Source organism: Sarcophilus harrisii, chromosome 2 (genome assembly GCF_902635505.1).
Source record: "Sarcophilus harrisii chromosome 2, mSarHar1.11, whole genome shotgun sequence".
Lineage (NCBI taxonomy): Eukaryota > Metazoa > Chordata > Mammalia > Dasyuromorphia > Dasyuridae > Sarcophilus > Sarcophilus harrisii.
In genome coordinates, this window is record NC_045427.1 from 244,750,681 (window position 1) to 244,771,212 (window position 20,532).

At 37.8% G+C, this 20,532-nt stretch overlaps 1 protein-coding gene across 1 annotated transcript in view; it reads right to left on the reverse strand.

Annotated features, from left to right (window-relative positions):
• Nucleotides 1-12,659: 12,659 nt before the first annotated feature.
• SRMS (src-related kinase lacking C-terminal regulatory tyrosine and N-terminal myristylation sites) overlaps nt 12,660-20,532 on the reverse strand; it is a 29,748-nt gene continuing 21,875 nt past the window's right edge. The window contains exons 5-8 of the mRNA XM_003757600.3: nt 19,878-20,036; nt 17,314-17,495; nt 16,252-16,408; nt 12,660-13,974 (exon numbers count right to left, since the gene is read on the reverse strand). Of these exons, the coding sequence (XP_003757648.2) occupies nt 13,781-13,974; nt 16,252-16,408; nt 17,314-17,495; nt 19,878-20,036 (692 nt within the window). The 3' untranslated portion in view covers nt 12,660-13,780. The remainder of the gene's footprint in view (nt 13,975-16,251; nt 16,409-17,313; nt 17,496-19,877; nt 20,037-20,532) is intronic.

The following is a 20,532-nucleotide window of genomic DNA, read 5'->3' on the forward strand; positions in this document are numbered from 1 at the left end:
GTCTCAACTCAAGAAGAATTAATAGAAGTATAAGTTTCAGAATACAGGTAGTGATAAATAAATTAGCTGAGCTCTGCCTTGTCAGAGCCTATGCTCTGCCATACAAAAGTCTATGCTATACAAGAATCAGTTGAGAGAAGATGGAATTTTTAGCTTATAAAAAGCATATTTAAGGAAAACAAGATATTTGCCTTCAAATAGTTGAAGAACTATTATATGGGAGGAAAATTAGACCATTTTGTTAAGACAAGAGGTACCCAAGAAGTCACAACTGAAAATAATAGGTAAAAGTTGTAAAGAGTTGTAGAGTTGCAGGTTTTGGTTCAATGTAAAAAGAATCTTCTTAATACAATTATCCTTTCCACATCATGGGGGTTAGAAGTTCAGTGCCCCTATAATTTGGAAAATCCATCTAAAATTTTTGGTTTTCCCTTAGTATCAGAGAAGTCTGAATTATTATCATATTAAAAGATAAAACTTGCTGATATTATACATTACATACTTTTATGCATTTCTGAATTTCTAAACTTTTTCTCTTATCTGCCATCTTTCATGTATTATCTGTGGCTTCCACAAAGCTCCCCAAAATTTTTCATTTAATTTCTTATATTAATCCATGACATATCATAACTGTGATGGGGAGTCTTGATATGAAAGGAATTCTATAATTGGAGCTGTCTATATGTAGAATGGATCTATATTGGGGGAAGGGAGTGTTCCATCACTAGACACTTAAGTGGAGTCTGGAAGGTCACTTATTTGGGATATTATAACAATGATGAAGATGATGATGATGATGGCTAGTGTAGAAGGATTTCCAATTGTTTATAATGTGGACTAGAATTTTCTGAGATTCTTCTGAGATTCTGTAACTCAGTAGGATCTATGAGTTCCAGACTGATCCACGAAAAGAGTAAAAGATTCACTTTTTGGCTTTTGTGTAGTATTTGTGCCAAGTAGGTGATACAAGAAATCAGTATTATGGGAGTTGAGTAGATGCCATATAAATAGACTAAATTATCTCTAACTTCCCTCCTAGCGCTTGATCCTATTATTCTCTAGGAAAATGTGGGGTGCAGTAGTTGGGCAAAGTTTCATGAAGGAGGTGGAACTTGAATTTCATCTTGATGAATGGGTGGAATTGGAGATGCAGAGAAGGAAAACAGAGACTAATCAATATGTTTATGTATTTTGCTTAGCCATACATTTTTGTTATGAAAGAGAACTTCTACTGGAGGGTTAGTAAGTGGGTTGTAAAGGAAATGAAAAGGAAAAGGGAAAGAAAGGAAAAGAGAAAGAGAAGGAGGGAGAAAGAAACAAAGTATCATCAAGAAAATATTTTGAAATACATAAAACAAATAAATTCAGAAGGGGATACAAACTTTGATTTTGTTACTACCTTGTTAAATTTTAATATATTTTTCAAAAGAACAAACTGCATGTAACAAAAGTGTTCAGTTTCATATGCAATCCTATTGTCTTCATCTTTCCTTATTATAATGCTTTTATTTGATGATTATGATTAAGTTTATTTTTTTTATTTTTTATTTTAAAGTAATTACTCTTTTTTTATTTAATAGCATTTTATTTACAGGATATATGCATGGGTAACTTTACAGCATTAACAATTGCCAAACCTCTTGTTCCAATTTTTCACCTCTTACCCCCTCACCCCCTCCCCCGGATGGCAGGATGACCAGTAGATGTTAAGCACATTAAAATATAAATTAGATACACAATAAGTATACATGACCAAAATGTTATTTTGCTATACAAAAAGAATCAGACTCTGAAATATTGTACAATTAGCTTGTGAAGGAAATCAAAAATGCAGGTGGGCATAAATATAGGGATTGGGAATTCAATGTAATGGTTTTTAGTCATCTCCCAGAGTTCTTTCTCTGGGCATAGCTGGTTCAGTTCATTACTGCTCCATTGGAAATGATTTGGTTGATCTCGTTGCTGAGGATGGCCAGGTCCATCAGAACTGGTCATCATATAGTATTGTTGTTGAAGTATATAATGATCTCCTGGTCCTGCTCATTTCACTCAGCATCAGTTCGTGTAAGTCTCTCCAGGCCTTTCTGAAATATGATTAAGTTTATAATGGAAAAGAAAAGAGAGGGGATTCTGAATAAGACTGTAAAAAAGCAGGCCTAGGAACATATAAGATACATTTGGATGACAAGTAAACAAAAAATGAAACAATGCTTGTCTTCAGGGAATCTACATTCAACTGAATCATTATTATTATTAGGATTAAAATGAATATTCCCCTAAATGGACAAAATTCACTGAAAAAGGGAAATAGAGATTCCCAGGATAGTACTCTCTGATTTCACACTTTTCTCTAAGGCTCTTATAACATAATATTGTTTACTTTTGGTATCTTAGTTGGTTGTTATTTTTTGTTCTTGAAGAGAACCAAAATGACATCAACTGGAGTTGAATTATAGTGTTTCCAATTGTATCTGGTCAGACCAATATGAACTCAGAATGATCTGCCACAGGTTTGACACAAATAGTCCCTCTGATCATTTAGGGTGGATTCTTTAACTTTGTGCACCTCATGTTTCTTCTGAGCTAATTCAATTTGTTTTGTCCGTGGAGCACAGCACCTTCCGTGATGAGGGCACACCATGATGGGTAGTCCTGTGCCAGTGTCTCCCATGTCATATGATCACTTCTAAAGTTAAGAAAAATCTCAAGTGTCCTTTTATCACTTTCTCTGAACACCTTGTGAGCACTTGCCTTGTATTATTTCTCCATAAAAGTCTTTTTGGCAAGAGTACATTTGGCATTCAAACAATGTGGCCAGCCTAATGGAGTTGTGCTCCATGTAGTAGACTTGGAATGCTTGGCAATTTAGTTTGCAAAAGGATCTTAGTGTCTGGTATCTTCTCCTGCCAGGTGATCTTCAGAATCTTCCGTTTCCTGGCATGGCGGTGGTATGTTGCCTAGGTTTCACAAGCATACAACAACGAAGTCAGACAATAAGCTCCACGAGAACAGCAACCATATCATAACTAAATTATACATGTTCTCCCTACCCAGTACAGTGCTTTATATGTAACAAACAGATAAGAAATGCTTAAAGAATTATATTATTTTATGGTTAAACCTTGCCTGGGTTCCATTGTCTGGACTGAACATACTTCTCCCATAATTTGGTGCTGGTTCATCTCCCATAGAGACACTAGATGGCATTCAAAGACTACATTCCAATTTTAGCTCATACAAGAGGAAAAATTATGGCAAAGATCCCAATCTTGAGGGATGGTGACAAGTCTGACTAGAGTAATGACTCAAATAAGGAAGTAGATAAACTATATATAGGAAAAGAGGGAAGGAGCCAATATATAAAGGACTAAAATATGAAATTTAGACATAATTTCCCAAAAGTTGACGGCTAAGTCTCTGATAAGTACTAACCAACCTCCAACTTCCCCACCTTATTTGGACTGAAGCTGGTCATAGGTCTCCCAGAGTCATTAGTCACATAGCAAAGGAAAGAAGCAAGATTTGAAGGTAAATCTTTCTAGGCTATTACTCTATACTACCTATCTAAGACAAAATTTGGTCTAGGACACAGATCATACTATCTAGATCAGGGAGATACATATCTCTCCATTGGGACAAGAGGAAAAATAAATTGAGAGTCATATACAAAAAACAACTTAATTTGGATTTATCTTCTCATAGAAAAAATACACTATTAGTGTCTCAGCTGCTTTTAAAATCATGAAAGAGAAACATAAATTTTCATTCAATGATTATGTCACTCTAAACTCAGGTACTTACTAGCTTAATGAAAATGGGCAAATCACTTTTAACTTTTATTTGCCTCAGTTTTCTCAAATATAAAATTGGGATAATAATAGCATCTAAGGACCAAGTGAGATAATATTTGTAGAATACTTAGATATAGTGTATATATATATATACCAGGTGCTTGATAAAAACTTTTCTTTTTTTCTAAAATGTAGACAAAATCCACTTTAAGGTTATAAGGAATGAGCACAGAAAAAGAGGGGAGAGGGGAAAAGGGAACTTGATTACAAAGAGAAGGGAAGACAGAAGGAGAGAAAGAGAAGACTTATAAAGGAAGAAAAAGGAAAGGGGAAAATAAGAGGAAGGAAAAAAAGAGAGAATATGGTTGAATAATTTTTGGATGAGTTTTTGTCATTCATTTTTTGTCTCTCAGAGCTATTAACTACAATGGAAAGTTCTCAAATATGAATGTCTTAAAAGATAATAGGACCATACATTTGACCTAAAAGGGAACTTCATGGTGTATGGAATGGAGAGATGAAGAATTTACAGTAATGTATGAATTTTTTTTCTTTATTTTCTTTATTCCTATCTTTCCCTATGACCTACATAAGTACAATATGTGCAGGCCTATATTTATTTAAACCTAAGTTATTAACCTAAGTTGGTAACATTTATCAGTGTCTGACATTTATCGATATTTAGTCTACTAACTTGACCACTGTTGGCTTGATTATCTAAAGCCTGAAGGCCTAAGCCAGAAACGTTCCATTCCAATCCCTCTGGATAACAACAACCAATTAGAGGCTCCCACTCCCAATGCTCTCTTACTTGTGATGTATCTCTTGTAACAAAATGTATAAAAGCTGTGTATATTCACTGATTCTTCGGCTCTCCTGCTATGAATACTTTATCTCATAGCTGGACCCCATCTCTCATGAGATGCTATAATAAACACTCTTCCTGCTTTACACTTTGAGTGATCCCTGAGTAGTCATTTTGGGTAGGGTTAGGGTTAGGGTTAACCCTAACCCTAACCCTTTACACAGTGGTCATCTAATCCAACTACTTCATAAGGAAATTAGAACATTTAAGGATATCTCTACCCAGTCACTCAAGTACTTAGTAAAGAAGCTGAGATTTTGTTGTTGTTGTTGTTGTTGTTTTGCTGAGGCAAATGGGGTTAAGTGGCTTGCCCAAGATTATATAGCCAGGAAGGGTTAAGTGTCTGAGGTCAGATTTGAACTCAGATCCTCCTGATTTCAGTGCTGGTGAGAAACTGAGATTTTAACCTAGGTCCTTTCACACTATATCTGTTACTGTATTTTTGCTGTATTTCATTGCCTTTCTCCCTCACATCTTGGACTACTTACAGGTTATTTCATACCTTAGTAGCTGCATAATAGTTAGACCTGGAAATGATCTTAGAGATCATTCCCCTTAGTCCATGGATAAAGAACCTGACTTGGATAAGGTCATACAGGGCAGCTAGGTGGCACTATAGAGCACAGAGTTCTGAGCCTGCAGTCAAGAAGACATCCTCCTGAGCTGGAGAAGGAAATAGCTAACCACTCTGGCATCTCTGGAAGAAAACCCCAAATGGATCATGAAGAGTCAGCTACAGTTGGAAAATGACCAAACAAGAAAGACACACAGACAATAGTTAGCAAAGTAGAGATTGAGCCCAGGTCATTTTAGTCCCAATCCATTCTCATTTCCACTGCAGCAAGAGGTGATCTTCATAAATTTCTAGGCCAAAGAAATTTTCTACTGTCTTTCTGGTGATGACCTGCTCCCAATTTAACTATGCTGGCTCAAGACAACACATATCAAGCTTTCAAGTTAATAGAAAGTTCCAGAGATTGTACCATGGAAGCACAGAATTTAAGAGCCCAGAATAATAATAATAGTAATAATATGTAGTAAAAGTATAATAATAACTATAATCATAATAATAGTAATAATAATAACTATGATCTAATGTTGTTTAGTCTTTTTTAGTTATGTCTAACTCTTGAGGACCCTTTTTTGGAATTTACTTGACAAAAATACTAAAATAGTTTGCTATTTCCTTCTCTACTGTGTCCTCTTCTTATAGACAAGGAAATGAAACAAATAACAGTTAAGTGACTTGCCCAGGGTCACACAGCTACTAAGTGTCTGAGGCTATACTTTTTTTTTCATAATTATAACTTTTTATTAACAGAACCCATGCCTGGGTAATTTTTACAACATGATCCATTGCACTCGCTTCTGTTCTGACTTTTCCCCTCTCTCCCTCCACTCCCTCCCCAGATGGCAAGCAGTCCTAAACGTGTTAAATAGGTTACAGTATATCTTAGATACAATATATGTGTGCAGAACAGAACAGTTCTCTTGTTGCACAGGGAGAATTGGATTCAGAAGGTAAAAATAACCCGGGAAGAAAAACAAAAATACAGACAGTTTACATTCATTTCCCAGAGTTCTTTCTTTGGGTGTCCATCACTGATCATTTGAAACTGAGTTAGATCTCTTTGTAGAAGAAATCCACTTCAATCAGAATACATTGAGGCCATACTTGAACTCAGATCTTCCTGACTCCAGGCTCAGCTCCCACTGTGCCACCTAGCTGCCCTAGCTCTTTATACCACTTTGCTGTTTTACAAAGCACTTTGCACAACCCTGCCTTATTTAAATCCAATTCACTTATGAGTCATGACATCCCTTTCTTGATGCCACTGAATGAAGGATGAACAATAATAATCATTTTTTGGTATTTCATTTGATCTTCACAAACCTCTGTGATAGATATTGTCATTCACCTTTTACAAGTAAGAAAACTGAAGCTGAGATTGATGAAGTTACTTGCCCAGGGTCACAAAACTAGCACACATTTAAGGGTGAATTTAAACTTAAGTCTTCCTGACTCTTCTCTCCATACCCTATTTCACACGAGGAAGGCATCATTACCCTTCCAGTCTCCCAGCCTCATCATCTAGGTAGCATCCCTGGTTCCTCACTATCTTTCATCTCCCATTTCTTGCCAAAGTCTTTTGATTTTACCATTATATCTCTCAAATACGCCCCCCTTTCTCCGCTGACTTCCATCTCCAAATGCTTGGACTATTGCAAAAACCTGCTGATTGGTCTGTCTGCCCCAAGTCTCAGCCCCCTGCAGTATATCCTCCAGCCAGCTGCCAAAGTGGTTTTCCTAAAGCACAAATCCAACTGTCACTGCCCCCCCCCAACTTAGAAAACTCCAATGACTCCCCTCCACTTCCAGAATCAAATATAAACTTCTATTGGGCATTCAAAGCCCTTCAAAACCTAGCCCCTCCCTATCTTTCAAGTTTTCTCATACCTTATACTTCTTCATATACTTACACTTTGATCCAGTAGCACTAACCTGCTAATAACTAACATTTATATAGAACTTACTTTGTGCCAAGACACCATGCTGCATGCTTTACAATTATTATCTCATTTGTTCATCACAACAACCCTGGGAGGTAGGTGTTATTATTATCCCCATTTTATAGATGAGACAAACAGAGACTAAATGACTTTACCAGGATAGCATAGCTATTAAGTATCTAAGGTTGAATCTGAATTCAGGTGTTACTGATTCCAGGTCCAGTTCACTATCCTCTGCTACATCTTGCTATTCTCAAAAAAGATATTTCAGCTTCCAACTTCAGGTATTGTCTTTCAGTATCGCTCATACCTGGAATGCCCTCCCTCCTCAGCTCTGCCTACTGGCTTCCTTGGCTTCCTTTAAGTCCCAGCTAAAAAACATTCTTTTTTTTTTTTTGAGAGCCAATTGTTAAACATTTATCAGCACACATCTGGCTGCCTTTCTTACTTTCTATAATAAATCTTTCCCAATCTTTTCTCAGTTCTATGCCTTCCCTCTGTTGAGTACTTCCTATTTATCCTATGCATAGTTAGAATCTATGCATTGTTAGAACCATTAGACCACACAAGTGTCTACATTATTAACCATTTTCCCCAACTCTTCAATTTGGTCCTTTTTGAATGGATTAATCATGAGCATGCTCCTCCAAACACAGAATGGAAACATATTGCCCAAAATAAAAAATCTGGCCCTAACTTTGTTTAGGGTCATATCCTGCAAATGTGATAGAGAGGTTGGCTTTGAAAGCTTGAGCATTAGCAAGAGCTGGGAAAGGTAAGAGATGAGAAAGTCCCACAGCCCCACCTCTTAGGCCCAGAGAATTTTCAAACCTGTTTGACTTGTGGCTGGTGAGATATGTAAAGAATCTAAAGGTGTGAGGATGACCCACATACCTAAATATAAGGACTGTTCTCCAAATAAACTTCAAAAGCCTTTACTCTCCCAGCTCATGCCTTTCTTCTCCCCACTGCCACCACAGTCCTCCCCTGAGGAGAGACTAGTTTTTAAATAGAACTTTTCTAGTTTCCACATTATTTAGGTTCAGGAGGAACTAGTCCCAAGATTATTTACTTTTATCTGTGCTTGTAGGGAATTTCCCTTCCATTTCATCTTTCCTTTATAATACAGTATTTTTCTTCTCCAACACAAGCTCCTAGTATCAGAGAAAACAGGAATCTTTTGGTTAATATAGTCCTTTTCTTACAATCCCACTATGATCCAAATTACAATTTAGTTAATGTTCCCAAAATAAAATTGCTAAAGTTCTGACATGGGAATCATTTTAATGAGGATCTATTTTTCATTTACCATGCTGGAGGCCTTTGATCTAGAATCTAGCTTTTCCTATCACTCCACTTTTATCATAATTCTCCCCCTACTCAGAAACCATCAACGATTCTCCATTGAACACAGGATAATGTACAGACTCCTTATCCCAGAACTCAAAACTATGATAATCTGGTCCCATCTGCTAATCTTGTCTCTTATTGTTTCCTTTCTTATATGGTTCTGTTTAGCAATAGTGGTCTTCCCATTATCCCTCCAATAGCTCTAAAATTTCTTAGTTTTATATCTTGGTGAATGTGCCTCCAGGGATAAAGTGAGAGTCTTTGGTTATTAAATTTTCAGAATCAGCAAATACTAAAAATCCAGGCTTGATTTATTGTTTTGTAGATTGTCTTAAGAAATCAATGGAGAAAATGTTAATGCATGTTAAATTTTAAAATGTTTTATACATGTTTGGGGGGAAGGAGCAGAGCCAGTTGTTAAACAGTTACCTATTTCCATATTTCAAGGCCAACCCATGTCCTTCGACCCCTCCAGGAAACCTTCTTTGATCACATAAACTGCAGGTCTCTCTCCTGTTTTTGAACTGAATTTATCTAGCTTATCACTCACTTGGCATGTTTCATTACCTCATAGACGCAATAATATGTGCATGATAATGTCTGCCCAGCTAAATGACAAACTCCTTAAGGTCAAAGTGAACTTTAAATATCTTTGTAGCTCCCAGAGGATATTAATGCTTTGTATGCAGTGACTATTTAACAAATACATGTTGAGTCATTAATTGTTCATATGAATCCAGATGTTTGCAGCTGTCTCTAAAAGTTGACTCAAACTTAGTGGGAAAGATAATTAAATATAGTCTCTTACTGTCCATTCCACAGAAGTGATGGTAGACTCCCAGTCTTTGAGAAACTCCCCCACCATTCCTTTCCTACATGGCTAATATATCTTTGGATGAGGGGAGACTAGTAGGTATGGGGGGCCCTAGAGGATACAGAAAAGTGCATATTGATTGGGCTGCTAACTTTTTCATCCATCAGTTCTTCAGCTCCCCATTAACTGACACAAGCACTTTTATCTCCATCCCCACTCTCTTTTCCCCAGAGAGCACACAACCTCTCAGAAAGATTTATGCCCATTCTCATGATAAGAAAAGCTAGAGTCTAGATCAAAGGTCTCCAACTTGGTAAAGGAAAAATAGCTTCTCCTTATCATTTGGGTCATCCACAATCCTGATTTTTCCAAGGTCTTGATGTTCCAGATTAAACAGTCATATAGCAACACCGTGAAAAATACTGGCATTAAAAGGACGGTCTGTTGCAACAGCATGCAAACAGTATCACTACTGTTCCCTGTGTGGGAAGCTTGGTGAGTCTTCTTTGCTCATAAATTCCCAAGACTCAAAGGACCAGGATTAGTCATCCTTTCCATCAGGACCACTCAAATGGTCCTAAGCACATACACACACACACACACAACCTCTGAAGACATCCAGAGACAGGAAGTTGCCAAAAACTGAGCCCTTAGTCCCTCAATGTACTAAACACTCAGAGTTGGAAAATTTTCTCTTTTTTCTTTTCTGCTTGACGGTTTGGATAGGAGGATAGCTTGTTAAAAATGCTTCTTGATGGAGATGGAATTCAAGTTCTGGCCTAGTTTTCTTTGCATTAGAGAAGAAAGATCCAAATTTTACAAATTTTGCAAATGAAGAACCTGAGCCTCAAGTTCATGTAGCACTGCACTATTTGAACCCAAGTCTTCTGTTCCCAATCTAGTGCATCTACTTCTTCCTCCTATAATATTATCTGACTCATTATTTTGGTTCCAATTAGATGCTGAAAAGCAAAAGTATTTTTTTGTGTGTTTTGTTTTGATTAGATTATTATTTTTTGTGGGTAAAGTATCCCTGAGGGTTTGTTAAGGAATTGGAGACAACCATGATCAGGAAAAAAATCTACAATGTGCCCAGACCCAGTGACTGAGGGAGGAATCAGAGCAAAACTTAGAAAAGAAAAAAAAATAGAAAAAAAAAGGCCTAAAACTTCTGGATCTCTTATCAAGAAAAATTATTGAAAACTTAACTTTGAATATTGGTGTTTAATTTAACCAAAAATTGGTTAATTATTTAATAAAAATGGTGAATATGGTGTTGAATAATTGGTGATTAATTAATTAATCAGACTGGTGGTCTGATGTCCCCAGACTTGACACCTGGGGTATTTTCAACTCCAGAAAGTCTCCTACTTCTACTATCTTTGGCAGTCCATTTTGTATTTCTAACATTCATCAAGGGTTCTTAACCTCAGGTCAGTAGATTTGTTTTTAAAAGGCCTATGTGGATATAGTGTTTTCCTTTCAGCATTTTTCTGTTAAAAATATTTTTTAAATACTGTGCTTTATTTTTTGCATCTAAAAATATGATTTCTGGAAGGAGTTCAAAAGCTTTACTAAATTGCCAAAGGGCTTCTAAACACAAAAGTTAAGAACTTCTGATTTACATAAACCCAACAAACATTCCTATGATATAATCCTCTTTACCATGACTTTGCTTGGCAAGCTTGTAAACCTTGCCCTGACATACTTTAGTATTCTTCCTCTTTTCCATGCTCGTATCTTAGTCTTAGCTTTTCTTCAAGGTCCAGCCCAAATCACTCTATATACCTGCTCTCTGCTTAATTTTGGGCTCTCTTATACAGTGTTTCATACAGTTTTATAGTATGTTTTACTTAGCTCATTTCATATCATAGGATTTAGAACTAGAAAGAACCTTAGAGATCATTGTAGTCTTTTTTTTTTTTAAACAGCTGAAGGACCCAAAAAGGCTAAGTGATTTATTTTCCCTAAGTCACATAGCAGAGGCAGAAATATAATTCATGTGTAAATTCAGAGCTTTTCTCACTTCAGGGCTTGGGAAAACCTAACTCACCTTAACAGAGAAAGTATTTGTCTTCAGAGATAAGGAGTTTCCTTGTGTAATAAATATCTGAGAGTACATATATCTATGTTCTTTAGGATGTATAGACACATTCAAAGTGTCCCTACATGTGCCTGTGTGCTTCTGCATGCATAAAAATAACATTCTATTTTACTCGCACCTCTACTTACATGGTTACATAACTTCCATCATGCTAAAATCTACCTTAGCAACCATCTAATTTGAAGATTCTCAAAGTGTGCTCCAGGTACCCCTGCCCCCAAGACTTTTCACAGGGTCCATGAGGTCAAAACTATTTTTGTACTAATACTAAAATGGTATCATTGTGTATAAGTAGATGGTTATTCCCATAAGCCAAGCTTTGGGGCAGTCAGTAATTTTTAAAAATGTAAAGAGATCTTGTGATGAAAAAGCTTGTGAACCAACTCATTTAATTCAATGTCTATTTCACAGATGAGCTCAATATGTCAACAGTATGATATAACCCAAAAAAGTTGCAGTCTTGGGCTCTATTGACAGCAAGTAGTTCCAGAAATTAAGAGGTAGTAGTCATATGGACCCAGTCCTAGCCAGATCATAGTTTAAGCATTTTATTCAGTCCTATGCTCTGCATTTTAGGTTGAAATTAATAAGCTAGAAAGGGCAACCAGGAAGGCAAAAGATCTTGATTCTGCACCACATGAGATAACTTTTCTTATTATCACAAGAGACAGGGATTCAGTCTGGTCCTAGAGACCAAAACTAAGAAAAATGGACAGTTATTACAGAGAAGCTTGGAATAGGATGCTTCAGGTAGGAATTATCCTCCCCACCTGAGGCCTAATAGAGGGTCTTATTTGTCAATTATGTTGCAGAAGGACCGGATTAGATGGTCTCTGAGATCCCTTGAAATTTTGCCATATAAATGTCGGATGTCACTATCATTACCACCATCACTACCATTCCATCTCACCACTCTGTTTGCCATGCCTGGAAATCTCGTTTTCTATTTTGTATCTTCATTGTCTTCCTTCAAGTCTCAGCTAAAAATCTCACCTTCTTGGGAAAAGAAGCCTTTCCCAATTCCCCATAATGCTCTATTGCCTTACCTCTATTATCACAATTTTACTTTGTACTTTTTTGTCTATTGGTTCTCAAATATTAGATTGTGAGAATAAGTAGGGACTTGAGTTTGGGGGACTTTTTTTGCTTTTTTATATTTCTTCATATCTAAAATTTAGGCACATAGTAAGCAATTAATACTGGTTCAGTGGTTTTTGTTATATGTATGTGTATGTGTCTTATATCTTATTTCCCTTGTTCCTTAACCAAGGAAGGGGCTGGATTCTATTCATGTTTATAGTCCCTGGAGCCTTTGGCATTGTGTCTTAGACATATTAGGTGTTCAATGAGTATCTGTTGAATGAACATATTTTGAAACTTACATTGATTCAGTGACCCGTTGTTCCCAATCCTGCTTGTAAATTAATGTTGGAGGAGATATTATCCAGTTTACAATTTTTATGTCATCTGCTATCCATCATGTAAAAGGATATCCCATGTCTGTCACAGATTATCTCCTATGTGTTAAATATCATATACAGGAAATCAGGGAGAAGCTGAAGTCTACCCCTTTTGCTGATGAGGACCTGTCTAAAGTGTCTTTATCTCATTATTAAAGTTATCCATAAAAGCTGGTCCCATCTTGAATGCCCTGCTGATCTCCAGTAGCATGTTGTTACCTTGACATACTTTGAATAAATATCATTTTAATTCTCTTTTTCCTGAGTTTTACATCATTAATCAAGATAAAGATCTGAACAAAGAATTTTCCTTTTAACAAACATGTATGTAATGAAGCTATCAAACATCAACACACTATCAGATCAATTCTATAGACATACAATTCCAGGTTATTTTCTTTCTTGACATTTAAATGTCCTCTGTACAGTATTTACATTAAATATATTCCTGAGAGTGACTAGCTGTAAGGAAGATCCCTTCATCCACATTCTATTTTCTCATAGTGGAAGAAGAATGATGAGAAGCGGGGATAAAGGAGCAAGTAGAAGGGACTGCTGGGAGGTAGTGAGTTTCCCCTCACTAGAGATCTTCTAAGTGAAGGCTAAAAGACCACTTGTTCAGCTTGTGGCAGTAGGAGCTTTTGGAATATAGGTTGGTCTACATGACTTTTAAGAACCTTTCCAATTCTGAGATTCTGTAGGAATCCAAGGATATCTAGGTTCATAAGTCTCCTGGTCACAGATCTTAGGAGTCCTTAAGAAGCATTATTCTAACGCCCTCCTCCCTATAAGAAGGCATCAGAAAGACACTGGCAGCCCTATACAGTTTGTGGTTTGGGATGGGAATATGGGGAAAGAATGTAGGGGAAGGCAACAGGGCCTAGGTCATGTGAAAGAATGATGGAGACGTCTGTAGATGGAGCTGAGCTTCTCTCTGAGCACAGAGAAGGCAGGTCTCTCCTCAGCATTGCTTTTCCAGCACTCCAACATGAGTATATAGACTTCAGGGGAACAAATGAGTGGGCGAGGAAGCCTGTAACCTCGGGAGATCTGCTGAATGGTCTCCTGATTGGTCATTCCTGGAAGAAGCAACACACATTGGGGTTAAGAAAATTAGATCCAGGGAGTCCATCCACTTCAAGAGGTTTCCCTCAGAAGGAAGACAGCCTAGCTATAGGCTGTCCACTGCTCCCAAGAAGATTTTCCTAATTAACCATATTCATTACCCATTGTTCCAAAGCATAAAGAGCCTGTCAAAAATGCAATTTTACTTCATCAATTAGTGACTTTGTCTCCAAGATATTAAACTTTGTTGACTGAATGGCTTTCTAAATTGATTCTTTGGGTTAATAGATATTATGTTTAATCCACCATCTAATTTAATTTTCCTGGGCTTATTTCTTTTCTATCCTCACCAAACTGGAGCTACTGTAGGTAGACACCATTATTTTTTCATCAGGTAAGAGACTCATCAAGAATAAAAGTTTTCATTGCTTGTTTAGGCCAGACACTGAGTCAAGGCTATTTCCCTTACCTCAAACTAGGAAGGCCCAAGAGTATGGAGCCATTCTCCCTTCAAACTCCCTACACAAAACTGGAACTCATTCTGAAATTGACTATTGAGGAAGTCTTTCCAAATCCATTTGAAGATAAGGAGTTTTAAGTTCTGTGAAGATTATATAGTTATATATTTTCTAATTTAATCATAGTGATGAGATTAAGGTTCCTGGTGGTTCCCCCTCATCAATAGTACTATAGATCTAGAGCTTGAAGGAACTTCAGATATTATACAGTCCAACTCCTTCATTTTATAGATGAGAAAATGGAAGACTTAGGATGTTAAAGAACTCATTCAATATAAGAAAGTGTCAGACAACTCTAAGATACCACTACACACCTGTCAGATTGGCTAAGATGACAAGAAAAAATAATGATGATTGTTGGAGGGGATGTGGGAAAACTGGGACATTGATGCATTGTTGGTGGAGTTGTGAACGAATCCAACCATTTTGGAGAGTAGTTTGGAACTATGCTCAAAAAGTTATCAAACTGTGCATACCCTTTGATCCAGCAGTGTTACTACTGGGATTATATCCCAAAGAGATTATAAAGAAGGGAAAGGGACCTGTATGTGCACGAATGTTTGTGGCAGCCCTTTTTGTAGTGGCTAGAAACTGGAAACTGAATGGATGACCATCAGTTGGAGAATGGCTGAATAAATTGTGGTATATGAAAATTATGGAATATTACTGTTCTGTAAGAAATGACCAACAGGATGATTTCAGAAAGGCCTGGAGAGACTTACACGAACTGATGCTGAGTGAAATGAGCAGGACCAGGAGATCATTATATACTTCAACAACAATACTAGATGATGACCAGTTCTGATGGATCAGGCCATCCTCAGCAACGAGATCAACCAAATCATTTCTAATGGAGCAGTAATGAACTGAACTAGCTATACCCAGAAAAAGAACTCTGGGAGATGACTAAAAACCATTACATTGAATTCCCAGTCCCTAAATTTATGCACACATGCATTTTTGATTTCCTTCACAAGCTAATTGTACAATAATTCAGAGTCTGATTCTTTTTGTACAGCAAAATAATGTTTTGGTCATGTATACTTATTGTGTATCTAAGTTATATTTTAATATATTTAACATCTACTGGTCATCCTGCCATTTAGGGGAGGGTGTGGGGGGGTAAGAGGTGAAAAATTGGAACAAGAGGTTTGGCAATTGTTAATGTTGTAAAGTTACCCATGTATATATCCTGTAAATAAAAGGCTATTAAATTAAAAAAAAAAAAAGAAAAAAAAAAGAAAGTGTCAGAAGTGGAATTTCCAGAGAGGAGATGGGAAAAGACGAAGAAAATTTTGGATCACAAGGGTGTTTTTCAAGGGTGAATGTTGAAAACTATCTTTGCTTGTATTTTGAAAAATAAAAAGCTACTTTTTTAAAAATGGGATTTTTATTTCATGGGCATATATCTTTTCTTCCTCATAAGGTTGGAAACCCTACAGGATCTTCAGTGCCAGTATTTCCATTCAACTAGCACTCCTGAAGACAGGGTCCTTTTCCCATCGGGCTAAGAGGTACCCAAAGAAGAAATTTTTGACTCTCTGCTCAGAGCAGAGAGTTTGAGGCAACTCCATATGTTATACTAAGGACTCCCAAGAGAGAGTAGCCATAGTTTCCCCCTCCCTTGGAATCTTCTTTAAAAATCTAACATAGACCTAAAGGACTCAAATGGAAGCCTTGAAAAATTTATCCAAAGTCAGGCAGGTAGGAGCTCTATGGTAATACTCGAGTTCACAGGAAAAGCTAAAGAGAGAGTCAGCTTGGGGACCATACCTTCATAGGGACACTGTCCATATGTGAAAACTTCATAAAGCAGGATCCCATAGGACCAAACATCTGACTTCTGTGAATAGATCCTATAATTGGCTGCTTCTGGTGCTGTCCACTTTACAGGAATTTTGGTGCTGCTTTTTGTGGAATAAATATCATCCTAAAAAGCAACTGAAAAATGAGTCATTCTGGGGGTAAGAGAAACCAAAATACATTCCCGGGTCCCAATCAATCTAGGAATCTTGAAAAGGGAGAAACAACAAACACTTCATCCCTTTCCACACCTGGTTCTGGGCTGTAAGGGCTCCCAATCAATTGTCAATTGTCCTAAGCAATTGTCTATTATTCATGCTAATGGAACCGAAACAAAAGCACAGATAATCCAATAATATGAATAAGCTAAAATCAGTTTTGCCATATTTGGTTTAAGAATGCACAGTCTTTTATCATATCATATTGCCTTCTTATGGATATTTCATTTTTATTGTCTAGAGGTCATTTCTATTCCCTAATAACAAGCTTGAATGGGTGCTGGCTGGGAGGGAGGCAAGTAGAATCCACCATAAGTTTAATATGGATTCAGAGTTTCGGAAAGCCAGACCAGGAAAGGATTTTATGGTTTATCTAATCTAACTCTATCATTTTACAAAAAAGGGAAAATGAGTCTCCCAAAATGTAATGTCTTACTCAGGGTCCCATAAAATTCTTTTAAATACTAGTTCTGTTCCTCACTACTTGTGAGATCTTAGGTGATTCCAATGTTCTATCAACCTTACTTTTTATCTCTGTAAAATGGGAAGAGTAAAATAGGTCACCTAAAATTATACACGCTAGGAGACAAGCTTAGGGGGCCTCACCTATATCATCTGAATCTCACCTTAAGGATATTTCCCACTATTTCAGAACCATATTATGATCCTGAACATATTTCATATATAAACTACATATGATAAAGAACTATTGCCACAGAAGGCGGGATTTAAAGGGATACAGATGGGAATAACTTGGTCAAGAATAGATTGCTGGCAGGAGACAAAAGGAGAAAAACAGAGGCATTGGCCTGACCTTTAGCAGCCTGGCTAGGCCAAAGTCTGCGATCTTACAGGTGAGGTCCTCTCCCACCAGGATGTTTCGAGCAGCTAGATCCCGGTGTACAATGTGCCTCTCCTCCAGGTAGGTCATACCCTCAGCCACCTGGCAGGCGATACTCATGAGGTGGATGATGCTGAGAGCCTTCCCTTCTGGACCTAAAGGACCAGAAGAGAAATATAAAGTCATGACTCTGAGCCAGTGAGGGTGATGGCAATTCCCTAGGGCTGAAAATCCACAGGTACTGTGATGCCTGTCAAGTGTCCACAAAGACAACCAGGTTAAATGTGGGAGGGTCTAGTGCAGTAAGTATATATGGGAATATGTGCCACCATACATTGATGGCAAGGTCAGTCCCAGAATAGATTATTTTTCAGGCAAAGCCTCGAGGGAATAAGCGAACACTGGACATTTCTAGTGCTTGGTATGGGATCTTCTTCATAGCAGCACATGAAAGGGAGTGTTTTTAGAAAGTTGCTGCTATCTGTTCTTATGAGTGAGATCTAAAAATCAAAATGGAAGAGAGAGGATAAGAGAGAAGGGGAAGAGAATGTGATAGAAGAGATGGAAGAGAGTGTAATGAAGAGAGAGAGACAACGAGAGGAAGAGAGACAGCAAAGAAAAGACAGAGGTAAGCATATGAGAAGAGGTACAAGGAAATAATATTGGAGATGAGGTGGAGAAAAGAACATGAAGAGAGAGGACATGGAGGAAGGGAGAATCTGTGGAGCATGAGGGAAGGTTGTAGAAGAAAAGGAGAAGCATGGCAGGGAGATGGAGGTGAGAATGAAAGAAGAATAGAAGGGATAATGATTTGGGATGATATGAGGGAAATAGAGGAGAGGCTGATGAGGGAGAGATTGAGGAAAAAGATTCAAAGATAAGGAATGAAGATGAGAGGAAAAAAGAAATGAGAAAAGGATAGAGGGGGTAGGAATGGAGAAGATGATGGGACAATAGAAGTTCCAGAGGGATGAAACAGAGAACTGGAGGGGAGAAGACAGGAAGAGAAGGATATAATGGAAGATTGGACAGGAAACAGTAGGGAAAGATGTGGAAAAAATAACAATGAGAAGAGATGTATATGGAAAGGAAAATATAAGAAAGGGTATTAGATTTGGGGAGAATAGAGGAAAGGGAGAATGTTTAGAGGAAGGTATAGAAGGAAGAGGAAGATTTGGGGAAAGTTGTGAGTCAAAAACAAAAGGATGTAATGTCTTTGGTCCTTGTGTTCTAAAATCTTTACCTAGTGAGGTTGTAGTCAGATCCCTTAAGGAGCACAGCTCTATCAATGAGATGATTTCCAAAATCATTTCTTTGCCCTTTGGCCTTTCAGGAAGTCTGATTCATCCAGGTAAAGAAAAGAAACTGGGTTTTCTAGGTCAGGACTTTTCATAGGTGACTTAGGATCTATGACATTCCCCAGAGACTGCTTACTCACACCCAGGCACCTCCCTTCCTTTCAGGTCCCTAGTCCCAGGATAAGATTGGGAAACCGGGAAACTCAGATACCCTCAGGTCTCAGGGAAAAGTCACAAATTGTGAGAACTAAAGAACTCACAGACAGGAATATCCTCCAAACTAAAACCATTCCAGTAGTAACATTGGAGCAGCTAAGTCAAAAGCTAGTCCTGCTTTGGTGAGAATAAAACTTCTCAAAGGGATGTCATTTTCCTTCTTAAAATGTGTAATTATTATCTATGTAATCAGAAAGGACTTTTTATCTTCAAAGAGCTCAGTACATGTTTCTTAATTAAGCCCCATAGCTTCTCTGGAAAGTCAGTATCATTAATTCTATTATGCTGGAGGGGAAACAGAGGCTGAGAGGTTATTACTGTTATCATGATCATCATTATTATCATTAGCTAATACTTTGTAAATATGGATGGGGCCCTAACAGTAGAACTAATGGGCATCTGAGCCCAGCTTCCTAATGGTATCGGGTCAAGGTTAAGGCTGAGTCAGGAAATAGGCTTCCTTCTGTATGCCTGTGCATACGCCAGGATATTTGTCTAGGCTAAATGGGGTCCTGATCTCAACACCAAAGCCCCAAAGGGACTGAGAACCATCTGCCTATCCCTATAGCAGCACTTTAGAATTATCTTGGATAGCTCATGAGACAAGGCCCATGAACCTCACATGTAGCCCACGAAAGCATTTGTCTCTGGACCACCCAGAACACCACACTCTAACCTAGATTGTCTTCTGAGTAAGTATTAGCCTCGTCTAATGAGCTCTCCAAGGTAGGAATTGCACCACCTCATTCTCTTGTCTATTCCACTATCCAGAGAACAAGAGGAGGTTCTCACTACACATAGCAATTGTTGAATACCCATTCACTATTCGCTAAATCATTAAAAGGGCTTGAGGTATCTGCTGAAAGCAGGCCAGCTTATAGGGAGATGAGACAGAGGAAAATATAGCGAGAGGAGCTGAATAGATCATGAAAGGGAGAGTCCGGAGAAGGGTTCCTCCTCCATAGTGGATAGCAGGCTCTTGAGGTCTGTGGCTGGCAGAGGAAGTAGGGGGAGAGTACTCACTGTTGAGAAAGCTCTGGAGGTTCCCTTTTCTCATGAGCTCAGTCACAATGTATACAGGCTCCCCGATGGAACAGACTGCATGCAATCTGATCAGCTTCTCATGCTTTAGATTCTTTAGATTCTGAATCTCCTTGTTGAAGTCATCAAGCTTCATGTCAGCTGCAAAAAAGAAAGCAAACTTGGCCCATGAAGGCCCGGGGGAAATATGAAAGAGTGGGCAACCTCCATCATCCCATGATCTCCTCAATCACAACCCTGCTGGCCTCTTGGGGAAAGTGGAAACCTGAACAAAGAAGGAACAGTAGACTCTCAGACTTTGTCCAGCAGGGTATTGGGGGCAGACAGTGGCATAAGAAGTAAGGAGACTTGCATTTCTATGCATTTGGCTTTCTGTTACTTTTGACTGATTAGTTAGTTACGCATACCTATTAATCAAATTTTCAAATGATATAAATCTGGAAGAGTTAACACATTTGACAACAGTCAAGATATACGAGTCAGAACAAGGGACCGAATCTAATGGGATAAAGTTGAATAAGTATAAATGCAAAGTCCTATACCTGAGTTCAAAAAGTTAATTACATAAGGAAGAAAGGAGGGCTAACTAAAAAAGATTCTATGGGGGCAGCTAGATGGTGCAGTGGATAGAGTACCA